This window comes from Solanum stenotomum, chromosome 2, assembly GCF_019186545.1.
Source record: "Solanum stenotomum isolate F172 chromosome 2, ASM1918654v1, whole genome shotgun sequence".
In the NCBI taxonomy this organism is placed as follows: Eukaryota; Viridiplantae; Streptophyta; class Magnoliopsida; order Solanales; family Solanaceae; genus Solanum; species Solanum stenotomum.
The window spans coordinates 9934388-9952342 of NC_064283.1; the positions used below are offsets into that span (position 1 = coordinate 9934388).

At 35.6% G+C, this 17955-nt stretch overlaps 3 protein-coding genes and 1 pseudogene across 3 annotated transcripts in view; 2 read left to right on the forward strand and 2 right to left on the reverse strand.

Annotated features, from left to right (window-relative positions):
- Positions 1-1771: 1771 nt before the first annotated feature.
- LOC125854365 (very-long-chain aldehyde decarbonylase GL1-9-like) lies at positions 1772-9809 on the forward strand. The gene is made up of 2 exons (XM_049533891.1): positions 1772-2452; positions 8824-9809. The coding sequence occupies exons 1-2, from the start codon at positions 2222-2224 to the stop codon at positions 9364-9366; spliced, it is 774 nt and encodes a 257-aa protein (XP_049389848.1). The 5' UTR covers positions 1772-2221; the 3' UTR covers positions 9367-9809.
- Positions 9810-9899: 90 nt separating this feature from the next.
- On the reverse strand, positions 9900-12046 carry LOC125854364 (pentatricopeptide repeat-containing protein At1g34160). Its single transcript, XM_049533890.1, has one exon. It carries the CDS (start codon positions 12044-12046, stop codon positions 10322-10324), a length of 1725 nt encoding a protein of 574 aa, XP_049389847.1. The 3' UTR covers positions 9900-10321.
- A 2549-nt stretch (positions 12047-14595) lies between these two features.
- On the forward strand, positions 14596-16979 carry LOC125855663 (co-chaperone protein p23-1-like; annotated as a pseudogene).
- The window catches only part of LOC125854970 (pentatricopeptide repeat-containing protein At4g17616), a 13102-nt gene continuing 10718 nt past the window's right edge, over positions 15572-17955 (reverse strand). Inside the window, exon 4 of the transcript XR_007445441.1 lies at positions 15572-15804. The gene's annotated coding sequence lies outside the window, so the exon portion shown is untranslated. The remainder of the gene's footprint in view (positions 15805-17955) is intronic.

Below are 17955 nucleotides of genomic sequence, written 5' to 3' on the forward strand. Positions count from 1 at the left end.
TTGATTTCTTTGCTTTTCTTTTTTTTCTTTTTCTCTTTCTTCTTCGCCTCAACTATGTTCTTCTGCCATTCCCTTCCTGCTGCAACAGTCGTCAAACCCGCTGTGGCGGGGAGGATTTCGCGGTAGCACTATCAGTTATTTGTCAAACTACCACCAATTAATTTATTTATGAAATAAACACCGTCAAATAATCAAAGTCTAAATACTCAAAATATCAGTCAAAATCTGACATTTAAATCACCACCTTCTCCAACTTCTTACTCCTAAATCGAGTTTCCCATAGTTTAACTACTCCCAAATTCCAATCTTGATTTGTAGGAGGAAAAAAATCACTAAACTAATTTGTTTTTCACAAAAAAAAGAAAAAGAATAAGAATGAACACAATAACATTAGTTTTTAAAAAACAAAGACCAAAAAGGAAAAAGAGAAATAATTTTTTTTTTAAGGAAGCCATGAATGCTCAAGAAATATGAGTAAGCTAATAATGATAGGGAAGATGAGAAAAAAGATTTGAAAAATTAAAAACTATTCCTAACACAGTTTTTAAAAAAATAATACATACTCCCTCCGTCCCTATTTACTTGTCCATATTTCCTTTTTTGGTTGTCCCTATTTAGTTGTCCATTTTGACAAATCAAGAAAAGACAACAAATTTTTTCCTATTATACCCTTATTTACACTTCTTGAAAATTGTAAAAGTGTATGTTGTTTCCCTCCAATTTATTTCACTTTAATTCAAATAAGTGGTTGTAATTTTGAAGTGAAAAGTTGTCATAAGGGTAAAATTGTAACTTCACTGTGCTAATCATTGTTGCCTTAATCTGTGTGTCATTTCTAAAGTGGACAACTAAAAAGGGACGGAGGGAGTAGGTTTTTATATTTTTTCAAAATAAGTTAAATTGGAAGTGCCACATGGCAATTTTATGTTGGTCTGAAACTGTATCAAGAGTCCTTCACGCGCCCATATTTCGTGACAACACAAGTGGTGTTAAAATTAGTCAAAAATGAATATTTATTGTGGATTTAGATAGTTTCGTGAGTAATAGGACACTCGCAAAATTAAGGTATCTTTTTAAAATTCGAAATAACTTCAATGGTGACTTTATGTCTTTTATCTTTTAATTAGTAAACTTCATCTTTCAAGTATTAATTTCAAAAGACAAATTGTCTATATATCTTAAGTAGTTTAATTTTTAAACTAAGTTAAATATATCAAATCAAAACTGATTTTTTTGTCGAGCGACTTTCTCTGACGACGATAAAAATTATGATATAAATTGAACTATTTGAAATATCAAGTTAAAACAAAGAACAAAGAAAAGAAAGGAAAATAAAAGAATGTTATTAAAACCTTATTCTAATAGTGACGTACTTACGTTAATAAAAAAAAATAGTTTGTAAATATTAAATATATATGTATTATTTATATTTAATTAGGATTGGGGAAGAGAAAATAAAACACAGAATTATATATAAAAAAAATTGAACCATTATCAACAAATTGAAACTTTATAGAGACAATCAACGAAGCTATTATTGACATAGGTACAAACAAACTTATTACTAATATTTCATGACACATTTTGCAGTACAACACAATGGCACATTCACTTCTACAATTCTATAATTTTTTCTAATAAAAGAAACAAACCATCACCTCTTAAAAGTCAAATGTAACAATTTACCATTAAAAAAATCTCAAGTGAAATTAACATTTTTTATTATTTCAAGAAAAAATAATAAAAAATGAAGAAGAAAAGAAAGAAAGAAAGAAACAGAAGCAGAACAAGCCATTTTTGTTGTTTGCTCCTTTTCTTGTCATCCCTTTCCCTTTTCCAACGAATCTCTCAGAATCATAAATTCAAAAAAAAAATTAGGCCGAATCTCACAACTGTCAGCACTATCATTGTATTAACCCCAGCTCAACTCTCATAAATTAATACATACATTTACATACATATTCCCCAGATCTGTTCACATATTTCCAATCATTGTTTCTCTAAGGTTTCCCAAAACCACCACCAGTAATTTCTATGCTTTGTTGGGGCTAAAGATTTGATCTTTTGTTCAAGAACTTATTTGGGTTTTCATTTTCTTGGATTTTTGTTTCAGGGTGTATGTTGTATGTAGATCTTGAGCTGGGAATTTCATAATTGAGTGTTGGATTGAGGGAAAAGGGAAAGGGGGTAAATTTTTTTTTTTTGAAAAGGGGGTTAAAAAATGGTGTTTTGGGAGGGTTATGTGAGTGATGAAGTGATGGGGACATTTGCCCCAATAGTGGTGTATTGGTTGTATGCAGGGTTTTATCAGCTATTGCCTCCCATGGATAAATATCGTCTTCATACAAGGAAAGAGGAAAATGCCAAGAATTTAGTTCCACTGGCTTCTGTTGTTAAAGGGGTTCTTCTTCAGCAGTTTTTTCAGGCAACTGTTGCCCACTTACTCTTTTTGGTAAATTCCTCAGCTGTTTCTGTTCCTGTCTGTCTTGGTTTGAGGTCTTTTGATTAAGTAGGCAACTGTTTGACTGGGTGGTTAAGGCCTGTAGGAATGGATAGGTAGAGTTGCTCCTTTGATGGCATGTAGGTCACACGTTTGAGGCATCGAACAAACCTTTTGTAGAAATGCAAACAGAAGGATGTGTATGGCATACGCCTTCCTCCTACGAGCACTAGTTGGGAGCAGTTAATGCATTGGCTAAACTGATATATAACAAAGTGGTCAGATTATATTGCTGTCGGACTTCCAATTATGACCAACTTGTTGTTTGCAGTTACTTACTTAAGAGGGTAACTAACTATTGCATGACTTCCCATGTGGTGTGCTCTAATTAGTGCAGTGGTTATTTGATTTTGATTCGAGACTCTTCTATTTAATGTGCCAATCAGCCTTAGCTTATGCAGTGATTACTTTTTTCGACAACACTGACCAGCGACAAACGTGCTTCTCTCTCCCCTTCATATATAATTGCCATATAACATTCAAATGCCAATCACATCGCGGTGTTTGGCATTGTCCTTCAACGAATATCGTTCCTCATGAAGTTGATAGAAAAGGAGTCAGAGAGGTAGAAAGAAAGTACAGAAAAATACATCTAAAGCATAGTAACCATTATGTCATATACTCATGAGAGAATGAAGCACTTAAGATGATGAAAGTATTTTCTGAACAAGTTAATGAATGCAGGAATGGTGCCTTTCAACCTTTTTCTTTAGAAGCATTCATAAGTTCTATAAAGACGGTCCAAAAGTGGCCATCCTCAAATGTGCTTCCCCCTCCAATACACATAATAGTATAAGTCTTTGATCGTTCAATGGATTGACTACATTGCCATATTTGGTTTTGTCCTTTTAAGAATATTTTCTTCATGAAATTGATAGAAGTGGACAGAGAGAGAGAAAAAAGTTTAGAAAAAAAATATCTGAAGCATGGCAAAACTGATCATCATGTTATATTCTCCTGGGTAAATGTAGTATGGTTAAATGTTGTATCTTTTTAACAAGTAGATGAACAAAGGGTTGGACAAGTTTCAATTTTTTGTGTGTTGCAAGAAGCATAAGAAGGTTAGATAAAAAATGTTAAATTAGATTGTACGCGTTTTGTAGACGCCGTTGAATCAATTTGTGCATTTGACCTAACCTATAAGCACGAGGAAGTGAAATGAAGATCTAAGTAGCTTTTCTAGTCTTACTGAAAAGCATGCTTCATATGTTCCCCATTTTCACTTCAAGTACACTAATTTAGGGACACATCAAAAATGGAAGAGCTTCAAGGAGACACCAAATGGTGACTTCTCTTCTCGCATCACATATTAGAATTTTAAAGGGAACTATCTGAAAGATCAGTTGCTCCCATGATGGTCAAAGTAGGAAATATGCTATTTGGATAACTAGCATTCTACCCTTCGGGGTGGCCCAGTGGTTTGGGCTTGGGACTTCCATGTTGGAGGTCTCAAGTTCGAAACCCCTTGCTAGCGAAAACAAGGGGTTTGCCTTCTGGGTCGAGCTCGTCGCACCAGGCTTGCCTAGTGTGGGTTACCTCTCCTACGTGGTTTGCGAGCTATTGCATAGGATCAGGGGTTTTACCCCTGTGCGCACCCTAAAGGTAGCGGCTGCGGGTTTCCCTTGTTATAAAAAAAATAAAAATAACTAGCATTCTGTTGTATCTTCCAAATAAGGGTGTTGTAATTAGTGGCCAGATATTGAAATGCCAGATTTACATGTACAAATTGGACCTTGCATGTTGCTTCTTTTTTTTTATACATTGTTATGTTTGTTGAACTATAAACTTCTAGAACAAACTTGCAGAATTTGTAATTTCAAAAGGCTTTGGGGACACTTCCTATCATGTAGATAGTTCAAGTCTTGCTATATTTTAGTCACCATTGAGCTGATCAACCTAAATATAAACATGGTACCAATACTGTTTCCCGGATGACTAATATAACAACATGCTTATCCAATGGGTAGCTACTCACGTGGGTTTCCTCGATGTAACCATTGGATAACACCAATAGAATTTAGCCATGTGGACGAGCTCTTCCATACCCTCTCCCTCTGTTAGGCCACAACTTACATGTTGGTCTTATAGCATCTGCAGACCTATAGTATTGAAGAGAACACATGTTTTGGGAGTTTGTTTGATCCAAAAAAGTGATATCTTATCTATGGTGAAATTGCTGTTTGCTCTTGTAATTGTGTTGGATAGTGAATGAAGAACCTGTGACCACTTCTTCCTACAGATATGTTTCAGTATGAGCGCTAGTCTATACTAGTAGATTCTATTCATAGGTCATATATATGCTAAGCAACATAGATCCATAAATGAGTCAAAGGAAGAATGAACTTTAGAGTCACCCTGATGGGTTCATCAACTAACTAAAATTCTTTTTGCACCCGAGTCTCTGGCTTAGCGGTCAATGAAGTGGGTGAAAATCATGAGAGACCAGGGTTCAAAATCCTAACAAAGGTAAAAAACTCTAGATGGTTTCTTTTCATTTGTCTAAGCCTTGTTGGACACAATTACTTGGTGCCTTTATTGGTGAGAGGCGGTTGGTACCTGGGAAATAGTCAAGTGGTGCAAGTTGGCTCGAGCACCACAATTATCATTTAGAAAAAAAATCTAGTAAAATTTCTTCCCCCCCCCCTTCAAAGATGGCTTGCACATTAATGGGACTGTCTTTAATATGTATTTCTTCCTCTTTGTTTCTTCAGCTTTAGAATTCCCCATGCTAACAGTTTGCTTGTGTGTTTCTTGAATTTGGATAATATACCTTGAATGACATAACATTTCAGAAGAGATCGAACAATATGTGTGGTCTTCACTCATCTTTTTATTTATAAATGGGTTGGGAATTTGTCCCTTTTTGGTCCAGAAACCTACAAATCCTCCTGCCTTCTCTTTATCCGAATTTATTGTTTTAATATGGTTATCGAGTTTTTTTGCTCTGGGGTTCCATTAGCTGCTAGGGTCATATGATAAAGGCGATCTTTTGCCTTTTAGTGAAGTTTTGCAGCTATCAAATGTCTTCACCCACGACCTATCAGTAAAAATGAAGTATTGACCTAAACTTTTTATGGTTGAGACACGTGGAATGATCTATGTCCTCCAATGTAGGGTTTTGGGCTGTTAATGCAACATGAAATTTTTTTCTGGTACAGTTGTATTTGCTTTGACCTACAGATAGTTTCGAAGATGCCATCTATATGACTTGGCGTCTCTATGAGCAATTATCATGGATAGATCAAGAGGGAATTGTGTTGCAAATGGTTAATGATCTAACAGGAACTAATAAACAGAGTAGGCCTTGAAATTCATACTTACATATTGGAGTTTAGAGATTTCTTCAAATGCTTATTTTGCTCATCGATTGTCAGGGAAACAAGGTTTTGTCTCATAATCTGATATTGTGAGTTTGCTGAAGTTGTGTTCTCTTCTCTTCTTTTTACCTTTTTCATTCTTTTTTGTTTATGTATTGGGTAGTAAGAATTGAAATTCAAATTATACCTGGTGACTTTAAGACTAGGAGGTTACCTTCCAAGCTATTGAGGCTATTGGACTGTTTGTGATTATCACTTCTTTTACCATGTTTAGATTGACCTCAGGTCATGGATTACTTCATTCATCTTATCCTCGTCTTTCATAGTTGATCTTCAGGGACACAATATTTAATGTAGATACAGTCCAAACAACCACAAGTCACACCCTTGCTTCAAATCCATCAGCTAACACATCTTTTGGTCCAGTGACAATTCCTACCACTTATCTACCACCAAACGTGTTGTGAATTTCTGAGTCAAATGACCAATTTGTAAAACTTAATTGATATAGCATCAGAACATCAAGACCAACATCTTGTCTTTAATATACTTGTTTGCCTAAATGCATCACCTGGAGGCAAAAGTGTCTGTCTGGTTTCTCCAACAATATGGCTCAGTCCTTAGTGTAGAAATTTGTATAGATGTTTTAGAACTACTGCAGTTGGCTCAATCAGAACAGTGAGCAAGCAGCAAATGCTGGAAAGTAAAGTTGTTTACTGTTAAGGATAATTTCAGGTAGGAAATCACTAGGCCGAACTGTTCTGTTATCACTATTCATCTTGTCAAGTTTCCCTAGTGCAACTGGCATTGATCAACAGGGGCAATTCAGAAAGGAGTAAGTAGAGTAGAGATTGTGGCTTTGTATAGTTTGATAGGCTACAGAGTGGGAAATTAATAGATGGGGAAGGTAGGGGTGGTAGGAGCAACCGGAAATTGGGAGAAAACGTAGATAGGAAATTTGGTAGGGCAAAGGGGGAGTAAGGGGACCTCAGGTGTGAGTTGAGGTCAGAATGTAAAATTACAAACTGGTCAATCAGGGTGGTAGCTGAGGATGGATTTTTAACAGAGTACTTTTCTTTTCTTCTTTGAAACTGGTCAATGTGTATTCCTCAACATTGAGGACATGCTGGAGACCATCAACAAGTGTTAAGAGTTAAAAAAATAAATAGACAAAAGATACTTACACAGATCTTAATAGATCTACAAAATGATCTATATCCTCTAGACCTACTTCTTTACAACAAAAGTAGAATGATATTATACAATTCCATTTAACTTTCTGAATGGAATTGGATCTATCTTCACAGCACCTCCCATTTCTCTCTCTCCAAACTCTCCACCAGATGCATTGTGGTATGATCCTCCACCACTTCTGTTGACTTTTGCTGCTTCCTCTTTTCATCCAGCAGCTAAGCAAATTTGCAGTATGCTCCGGCATGGTCCAACTTGTCTTTGTTATGTTGAGAAATAGAGGCCAAAGCGGTGCTGTAAGAAGCACCTGGAAACTATGATGGCCCCTTTTTTCTTCAAAACTTCTTGTGTCAGGCATGTTCTTTTAACCACCAACCAAGTAAAGCATTTTACCTTAACTAACACAAAGTGCACTAGGTACCATTACTTTTAATAATTCTGGTTGATTTTATTAGAATTAATGGTTCCTACTTCTTAGTGCACTTTGTGTTAGTTAAGACTGGTTTTTCCTTAACTGAGGCATATGTTTAGAAGCATGTTGAGCATAAGTGGAAAATGAAGATCAGCTGGTAGAATTAATGAGTTCATAAACATAGAGTCGCTCTCTTTGTCGTATATTGTGGATACTCATCTAAACCCTCAAAACATTGCCCTTTAGTTCAAGCCCCAAGGACTACCTTGATGGCTGATGGGACCACAACATTTTCTGCATTGGATGTGATGCAGAAATATGTGCTTTTTTATTCCAGAGTAGCATTGTTGGAAGAATTAGTTCTATACGCTGGCTTACATGTGTATGCTTCTCTAATTTTTTGGTTGAAATCATGCCATATTTCATCTTTGGCCCGTTATGATCATAGATTGACTTGGTTGGAGTGAAAGTAGGAAACAGAGGGCTAGCCAATACTTATTTTATTTTTGGGATTACTATGAAATGACCAGGAATCAAACAACCTAAGAGCACTTTCAGTTGCATACTTGCATATATTTGCTAACCTTGTGTTTTTCTTTTAAAAACACTGGGGTGGGGGTGGGGTGGGGCTGTTTCCATATTTTTCGGCAGCCATAATATTTTTTGCGATTCAACCATGCCCAAGAAAAAAAAGAAGGAAAAAAGTTCTTGTGATTCAAATCACATCTTTGTTGTCACAACTTCTTATCAGTCAAACTCTAGTTACTCTCTGATAATTGTACAACACTTATAGTTGATTGTTAGAGCTGTAATTGGTCTGCAATTTTCATAATCTTATCCCTCTAGTGGTCAAAAAATTATTGCGGAGTTAGATTACTTTCATTGTTGAAAATGATCCTCCCTTCTTAAGAAACAAGGCTGTTCAGTGCTCTCTTTTCGAGGGTGTATATTGTTGTTTAATGCTTGTACAAAGCTATTTTACTCTGAGGCCAGCCCTATTCTGCATTAACTTAGAACTTAGAAGGGTGAAGCTGCTTGCTAGCACGAAATAATGTTGCATGGGTTCTTAGTGCTGATTGAAAGAAAATCATGAGGTTGTGTAATAAGGTCATCTGAAGTTCAATTTCACTTCGAGTAAAGATTTTGGCGCTTAAAAGCTATTCAATTGAAGAGGAAGTATCAGTTTCCTGTACCAGCTACATATGTCTATAGTAGAGTAACTAGCGATTGTTAGAATTGGGAGTACAGATTCTTCTAGTTTCTGCAAAACCAGATATGATATTTAGGAGTCTATTGTTTTAAAAAGGTCGGGAATGAAGATTGTTAATCCTGTTTCTTTATGATATTGATTAGCTTTTGCAAATTCTACATAACTGACACCAGTTTCTGGTTTTCTATTGCAGTTAACTTGTAAGGTAACTACATCAGAAACTGTAGTCCAGCCCTCAATTCCTGTTCAGATTGTGCAGATCATTATTGCGATGCTGGTCATGGACACATGGCAGTACTTTGTGCATCGCTACATGCATCAGAACAAGTTTTTATACCGCCATATTCACTCCCAGCATCATCGGTTGGTTGTGCCTTACGCGATTGGTGCCCTTTATAACCACCCACTTGAAGGTCTCCTCCTGGATACTTTTGGTGGTGTTCTTTCGTTTCTTGTTGCTGGAATGACTGCACGTACTGCTGTAATTTTTTTCTGCTTTGCTGTGGTCAAAACAGTTGATGATCATTGTGGACTTTGGCTGCCTGGTAATATCTTCCATTTGTTTTTCCAAAATAACACTGCTTACCATGACATTCATCATCAGCTTCAAGGCACAAAGTTCAATTATTCTCAGCCATTCTTTTCCATTTGGGACAAACTTCTTGGAACATACAGGCCATACAGACTTGTAAAAAGGCCTGAGGGTGGTTTCGAGGCCCGACTGATGAAAGATTAGTTGGTTTTGATCATTAGTCTCTGTATGAAATCAACATGTCTTTTGTAGGGATAGCTACCAAGTTGAGGTTGTTCACTCTAGCAGTTGCCTTGGAAGGTCTACGTTCATCAAGACTTGGAAGTATGCTGCAGAAATTAGAAATGTTCATTCTTTTCTTTTCAGTTGACCCTGTTTATTCGTAATTTTTGTCTAACCTCTTGACGATTTGTAAGCCTATTGTTTCTGAGTTCTTACTTTGTGCAGTATACTTTTTCAACTATTGCAACTTGCTCAGACTTTAGCAGGTTGATTTTGTATTGCCTTTCAAGAGTTGTGTCGCGAGAAATCAAGATCATGTAATTACATTTATTCAAACTATGTAGTGTACAATTTCATGGTCATTGAAGTTTTTTCAATCACCCTTGTGCTATTCTATTTGAAGCCTTTGTGATACACTTTATAAACAGTTGTGAAGTTTTATCCTTAGTTCTTCTTTGATAAACTCTCATTTATTCGACTACTTGAGGAGCCTGCCTTAGCATCAATCTATGATTCAAAATATTGCTGCTTTAGCACAACATTCCATTTGCTTAAGAAAAAGATTCAACTAGTGCATACATGTAAAGCCAAAAAGTACATTGAATCAACAGCAAAAAAAAATGTCTAAAGCTCCTCTTTTCATAACATAGTATAAAACAGATTCCTCATCACAAATTTCTGCAAGAGGAAGAAGTCCTTTGCTTCAGATTTTTGAAAATGAATCACATCTCTTGTGAGAGCGAGCTCTGGTATAATGGTAGAGTTGCTCCTTTGGTGACCTGTAGACTGCGACTTCTTCAGTCTCTCAGCTGAAATGCCAAGTAATGCTGCATACTAAATACTTCCATTCTCCCCCATCTCTCAAACTCGGGAAGCATTTCGTGCAAAAGTTGAGCCCTTTTCAAAAATGCGCTTTTTACACAGACCTAGATCAACCTCACCAGTATTCTTTGCAAGAACAAGCTCCATCTTTGAATCTGTGAAAACGAGTCCTGTCCCTCACAATAATCTCCCGCTCATATATCTTTGATATGAGCTTAATCACAACATGACAATCCCCACATATTCTAAGATTCTTATTCACATTTATACAAGTTCTATCAGGTGTACTAATCAAACCAAAAGCTACTGCCAGTTTCTCACTATGATAACACAGTGCATTCTCCTTCTCCTCCGGTCCAATATCATGAAACACATAGTTAGTTTCTGCCACATACCCGTATTCCCTAATCCTTAATGAAACCTCATCAAGCTTCCAGTAAATCTCATTCCACTTTGGATGGTTCTTATCACCATTCATAAATTTGTATATCGTTCCACCAACTTCAATATAGCTAAAGCCTGGTACCTTCTTTACATCCTGACCTTTCATGGCTTCCCTTACTCTTCTCACATCATGCCACCTCCCTTGTGCTGCATAAAGATTGGATAGCAACACGAAATCCCCACAATGATTTGATCCCATTTCAACGAGCTTCTTGGATGCTATCTCTGCCATTTCCACATTACTATAAGTCTTGGAAGCCCCTAAGAGAGTTTGCCATAAAACTACATCAGGAACCGTAGACATTGACTGAACAATTTCATAAGCTTCATCCAACCGCCCAGCTCTTCCCAACAAGTCCACCATACTACCATAGTGCTTTACATTCTTACTCACTCCACATCTATCCATGTCATCAAACAATTTCATTCCCTCCTCCACCATTCCTGCATGGTTACAAGCACAGATTGCAGCTAAGTAACTCACACTATCTGGGTCAATCCCAGCTTGGCTCATTCTTTCAATAAGCTCAAGTGCTTGCTCTCCATCGCCATACATCGCGAGTGCCATAATCATTGTATTCCACGTGACACGAGTCCTCAAGCATTTCATTTCATTGAAAACTTCATAAGCTCTTCCAACAAGACCACATTTCGCATACATATCAATAACCGCATTACAAACAATCACTTTGCAATCAAGATTCTTACTTTTGATATACTCGTGAACAAGTTCCCCTTCTTTATTCGCCCCCAACTGCGAACAAGCAGAGAGAGCACCAAGCACAGTAACCTCATTTGGTTCCATATTCTCCTCTCTCATTTTCTTAAAAAGCAACAAAGCTTCCGTGGGTCGATTCCCTTGAGCTAACCCAGCAATTAACGCATTCCAACTCGCAATATCTCTAACACCCATTTCGTCAAACACCTTGTATGCATAATCCAAATCACTACATTTCGAGTACGCATCCAGTAAAGTTGTACGCAACAGGACATCTGCAGCAAACCCAAATCGAATCACATGGGCATGAAGTTGTGGGGTTTCGGAACGGGCCAATGCACGGGCACATGCTTTGAGAGTGAAAGAGCAGGTGAGAGCATCAGGCTTACAAAGGGAACGACACATTGAGACATAAAAAGTGAGAGCATCAATGGGGTTGTGGCTTTGGGCAAGGCCGCGAATAATGGCGTTCCATTCATTCTTGTATGGGGAAGTGATGTGGCGGAAGATATGTGTGGCGTAAGGGAGGTTTCCGGCGGAAGAGACGGCGCAGAAATCCAAGAATTTGGCGCGGCAAGTGTAGAATTGAAAATTGCCTGTGATAATAAGATGGGCTTGGAGTTGTTTGAGTTTGGAGAAACAAGTGCATTTTGACAATAACGAATCAACGTAGGCCATAGTCCACACTAATGTTGCTTGGGGGCACTTTTAAATGGGAACACTTAGGGTGTCTCGGTGTAATCGGTAAAGTTACGAGAATGTCATGAATTTGAGTTATCGAAATAATTTTTTGCAGATATATAAGATAATATTATGTACGCCCTCTGTCTCTAACCATAGTTGTACACTATACTATTTTGGAATATTCAATAATACTTGTCCAATCTATGAGATCAATGATTAATTTTACACTTAGTTCTTAATTTACCCTTATCATTAATTATAGTCATTTCTCTATTACATTTTTCAAGACATTGCATTTATTATATTCAAAGGGTGATATAGTAAAAATACCTTCTATTTATAGTTTCTTAAGAAGTGTGCAAAATCAATAGTGAACAAGTATTATTGAACGGTGTGAGTACAATAGAATTTTGTGATCCAACCTTGAATCTACACATAAAGGAATTTAGTGTACTGATTGCAAACAAAGAGTCATTTGGTGTCAACACAAGTTATGTTTGGGTTAGTTATGATGAAATTAATTATTCTGATATTATTTTTTATTAACGATTTGATTTGTTGTATTAAAAATAATATGTATTACATAATTTTTAAGAAAGGTAGTTTCTGTCACCTTATTTAGTAGAAAAAGGAGTTTGAGGGACCTCAAGAATATTTTTGTCATTTTCATTATTTTATGCCGAGATAACTAATTTCAATATTATTATTTTATCCTCTTGTAAAAATAACTTATCACAATATTGATTATTAATTCCAATATAACTTGTCCAGCATATCAACCGACCTTTAAGAAACAATCCCAAACATGTGAACTTTGGTGGTGAAGTGGCTCACGAACCTTGGTGATGAAGTGGTACTTAATTCCATAGAAAAATTATTGGATGTGCGAATAAAGTTTAATATTTAAAAATTGATATGAAAAATAGATTATATTATATATAAGATGCAAGTAATTCTTAATGTGAACTTCCTAGGTCTAATTTTCTCGATTTTGTTTCTTTGCCTTCTTTCTATAATTAATCTTTTTCTCTTTTGCTATTGCTATTCAACTATTAGATTAATACTCAATTTGTAGAGGATATTTTAAAGAAAATCATGTAAGATTTGACAAAACCAACATATAGATATAGATGACTAATCATGGTAATTGTAGGAGCGGATTGCGGATGATGTTAGTCAATAAACAACTAGTAATGATGTTGACTGATAATAATTGACGATCGTAATAAATTAAAAATAATGATAAATAAAGATAATAATTAGTGATAAATAATGTCAATGATTGGTGTCATTATTATAAACAACAGTAATAATTATAAATGATGACTAATGATTACATTGTGACGATTGATTATAGTAATTATCAATAATATTCGTTGTGGCTAAAAATAATAGTTGAGGTGATAGAGCAAATAGTTGAATGACAACGACGATACTTGGCGCTAGTGAAGAAAGGATAATCCCATTAACTAGGGGTGTGCATCGGTCGGTTCGGTTCGGTTTTAGGTGTTATTGGTTCGGTTTATCGGTTTTCGGTTTGTAAATACTTCAAACCGATAACCAAACCAATAACATATTTCTTATCGGTTTTTGGTTAATCGGTTTATGGTACTTAACGGTTCGGTTTTCGATTTAACCAATAAGAAAATACCATATGATTTTTCCAACATTTGGCATGAAAGTAATAATCATAAAAGTAACAATCATTTTTCTTGCAAGTTTAGACACTAGACACATTCAAAGGAAAAAGTGTGAAAGTAACAATCGTTTAACCATTAACAAAAAGTGTGAAAGTAACAATCGTTTAACCATTAACAATAAGACTAGTAAATTTAGTATAGTCTTATTGGGTTATCGGTTTAACCATTAACAAAAATTATAAAATCGGAAACCGAACCAATAATCCAATAAAAAATTTTACAAAACCGTTTAAAAATCGTTAGCCCAATAACCCAATATCAATAAACCAATAGTATTTTTTTGGGTTCGGTTTATTGGTTAAATCGGTTTTTGCACACCCCTACCATTAACAAACTATTATCTTTATAAATCTTATAATTAAAAATAAATTTAATAATTGAGATCTGAATTATTAAGACTAATATCTTCAAAACAAATGAGTCTCTTTTTTTTGAAAAAAAAACAGAGAAACACCTGAAATATAGTAGTTTACACAAAATGAAGGACCCAGAAGTATCTAGACATTTCCAGTAGGCCCCACCTCTCTACAGCTCCATATATATAAAGCAACTGCCATTTGTATAACTTTCTTAATGCAATTGTATCTCTCAATTTTCCCCTTTGGGTATTATAATCATGAGGTATGTATGTTCTTCAATCTCTGTCTTTTTTTCTTTACAGTTTGTGTATATTTTATCTATTGCGTTATGAGTACTGAGTAGTAGACTTGTAGTTGCACTGTTTGTGGTGTTTTTAATTTTATTGTCGAAATGTTTGAATTGAACCCTAGGATTTTAGAGTTTTGAACCTCGCATTAACAGAAAATTATACATGGTTAATTTTTATTTTTTTTTACGTATATAATGTGGATGTTGAATCCTTTTGGATTCTTCATCTGTGGTGGATCAAGAATAAGATTTGAACTTGTAACTCAAGGTGAATTTTAAACCCCCGAAACCACTATCTTATGTTTAGGAGGTTTGAAATCTCTCTCTCTAGATATACAAAAAATAAAATAAAAATATGAACACCCTTGGTACCCTCTAGATCCATCCATGCTCTTCATATTTTAGAACCCCTTAGTGTGCTAGTCCCTTGAACCCAGAGCGGAGCCAGGTAGGGCCAAGAGGGTTAGTGTTTGAATTTTTAATAGTATTTAGTGTGCCTGTCTCTTGAACTAGGGACAGAGCTAGGTAGGGCCAAGAGGGTTCATCCGAACCAAAACTAACCCCTCTTCGATGGAAAATTATACGGGTTGTATATGGTTCAGCTTTTTATCATATGTTTTACTTTTTTATATTTTGAAACTCCATCTTAGCTCTATCACTGCATTGTAATTGGTTTGACGTTCTTGATTCAGAATAAATAAATTTCTTCTACTGCATTTAACTATATAGCAATTGGGACCGGCTATAACGAGTCATCTTTCAATTTCTTGCATCCTGAATATTGTGGGATAATTTACTACAGACAATAATGACAAAGGACATAGTTAAACATATGATGAATCACACTGAAGAAAATAATGATAATTTGTTTGCTCATCTCCTCAAAATTTCTTGTTTAGAAATACATTTTGTGACTTCTCGGACTGGCTGTGCCTTTCTAGCTATGTTGCTCGGACTCTTCAAAAATTCCAATGGGTTAGATTCTCCAAAAGTAGTGTATTTTTGGAGAATTCGACACGTGTGTAGCATTGGAAGTGTAGAGTCGGTGCAACCTAGGTTTCTAGAGTATCTATCCAGAGTTGAAGACATCCTGCTAATTGTCTCTTCCTGGTTTTGCCTTGATAGTGGAGTGGTTGTGATTTTTATGATTTAGTTGATATCCATTTGTTTTCTGCTTCTCTATCTCAGTCGACATCCTACTATCAAGTGGGCTCAGAGGTCTGATAAGTTGTTTATTACGGTGGAGTTACCGGATGCCAAGAATGTGAAGCTGAAACTGGAACCAGAAGGAAAATTCTTGTTCTCTGCAACTGCAGGAGCTGATAATGTACCATATGAAGTGGATCTCGATCTGTTCGATAAAATTAATGTTGATGTAAGTGAATTTCCATCAGTTTGCTTCATCTGCAAATTTGTGTGAGATAGAATCCATGTTAATTTTACTGTAAAATGTAAAATGATCATTCAGGAGAGCAAAAGTAGTACTACCTCTAGAAGTATCGTATATCTAGTTAAGAAGGCGGAAGAGAAGTGGTGGAGCAGACTTATAAAGCAGGAAGGATTACGTCCGGTGTTTTTGAAAGTTGATTGGGACAAATGGGTTGATGAAGATGAAGAAGACGGTAAACGTAAGTATAATGTCACTAGGAATATCTTTACTGTTGATATTAGCCATTTGCTAACTATGATACTAATATTTCAGCTGTGCCGGATATGGATTTTGGTGACATGGACTTTTCGGTAAGCGGTTCTAGAGAGATACTCCCTCTGTCCCTAATTACTTGTCCACTTTTGAATTGACATACCTATTAAGAAACCCATAATTGACATAGCGAGTTTACCATTTTACCCCTATTAATTATGAAGTTGATGAATTAAAAACTTAATATTTTCAAGAAGTTTTACCTTTTTCAAAGTAATTAATTGAGGGTATAATAAGTAAAAAAATTTGTCCTTTCTTGATTTGTCAAAATGGACAAGTAATTAGGGACAACTAAAAAAAGAAATATGAACAAATAATTAGGGACAAAGGGAGTATTAATAGGCAATGGTGTTAATTTGAGTCTATATTGATGCTGAAGTTTTAACATTATCCCTTTTATTATTCTCTCAGAAACTCAACATGGGAGAAGATCCTAGTGATTTTGATGCTGATGTGACTGAGGGTAAGTCTGATTTGGTTCTGCAGCAATTGAGCAATTACTAATGTTCTCAGCTTCAAATCGTTTACTTTCAGCTTGGATTGGAAACTGAAAATTTGTTATTTGCGTCCTCGTCTAATATAAGTTGACATTGTTTCTGCAGGAGACGATGATGACAGTGACACTGAAGAAGTTGAGGAAGAAGAAAACTCTGAACCTAAGGCAGCAGAGTGCCTCCAAGCACCGAACCCGAAGTGAAAGCTTGATGCGTTTGTAACATTGAAAGCTTTTTAAATGCTTGAGTTTGAGTCTGAGTCTGGTACTTCATCTAGCTATGGTTTAGAGCTGTAGTGCAGGAAATGTTTGATGATCAGTTCATGATATATTTGAAGGATCTGAAAGTGCTAGTGTCCTCGTTGATGATTGAACTTTGTTATCATCTACGCCACTCGTATCATGCACATTACATATGATTTCTCCAACGTAATGTCTCTCTATCTTCCGAAGGATTTTTGTTTCAAAACGAAAATCATTCGAGGTTTTAGTCTTTTTTTTTCCTCAAAAAAGGAAAAAATGGTTCTTCTGGTAAATTTAGGGGTGTACAAGCCAAATCATTAAGTCAAGTCAAATCAAACCAATGAACCAAGTCTTAGTGTTGGAAAAAAAACCTGACCTCTCTTTGGTTTGGTATTAAAAGAAAAGAAACCGATCCCAACCTCTAATCTTATAGATATAAGATATAGAAAGTATTTTGCATTTATGTGAATTTTTAAGTCTTTTTGAAGATTTCTAATCATTAATGTTTAAGTTCTAGCATATCACACAAGTAATCAAAAATATATTTGATCTCCTTTTAAATCACTACATTATTATAAGAGAATCGAAAAACCAAAAAAATCAAAAGAACTGACTAAAACCAAAATCAAGAAAACCGACTTTATATAGATTTGATTTGATTTATAGATTTAATAAACCGACCTAATTGATTTAGTTAAATCAAATCGAACCGACCTATGTACACCCCTATTAGCTAGTGCAATGCAACGCAACGTTCAGTTTGCACAATAACATGTGGAAATCTATGTATCAATATAAAGACCAAACATGTATATTCTATTGCAGTCTGCATTTTCACATTTTTTTATACAGTACAACAACACTAGCATTACAAGTCCTTCAACTAAACAATGATTGTCCACTTCTTTTCTGATGAAGTTTTCCCCTTCTTTTGCTCCCTTGTCCTTCCTTAAATCTTTCCAGTAAATCATAGATACTTGCCTTAGGTCCTTCTCCCCAGAAATATGGGGTCATGTAGGCACAAGTCATGTGTCTGAACCTAGTCAGAGACTAAGCGGAGAAAGGCAGATAGGCGTACTATCCACATAGTTTTGAACCTAGTGCTATAGAAAAACCC

Coding starts and splice junctions, on each gene's coding strand:
- LOC125854365 (XM_049533891.1), top strand. CDS start 2,222: ATGGTGTTTTGGGAGGGTTATGTGAGTGATGAAGTGATGGGGACATTT. Junction 2,453..8,823: donor TTGCCCACTTACTCTTTTTG/GTAAATTCCTCA, acceptor TTTCTATTGCAG/TTAACTTGTAAGGTAACTAC.
- LOC125854364 (XM_049533890.1), bottom strand. CDS start 12,046: ATGGCCTACGTTGATTCGTTATTGTCAAAATGCACTTGTTTCTCCAAA.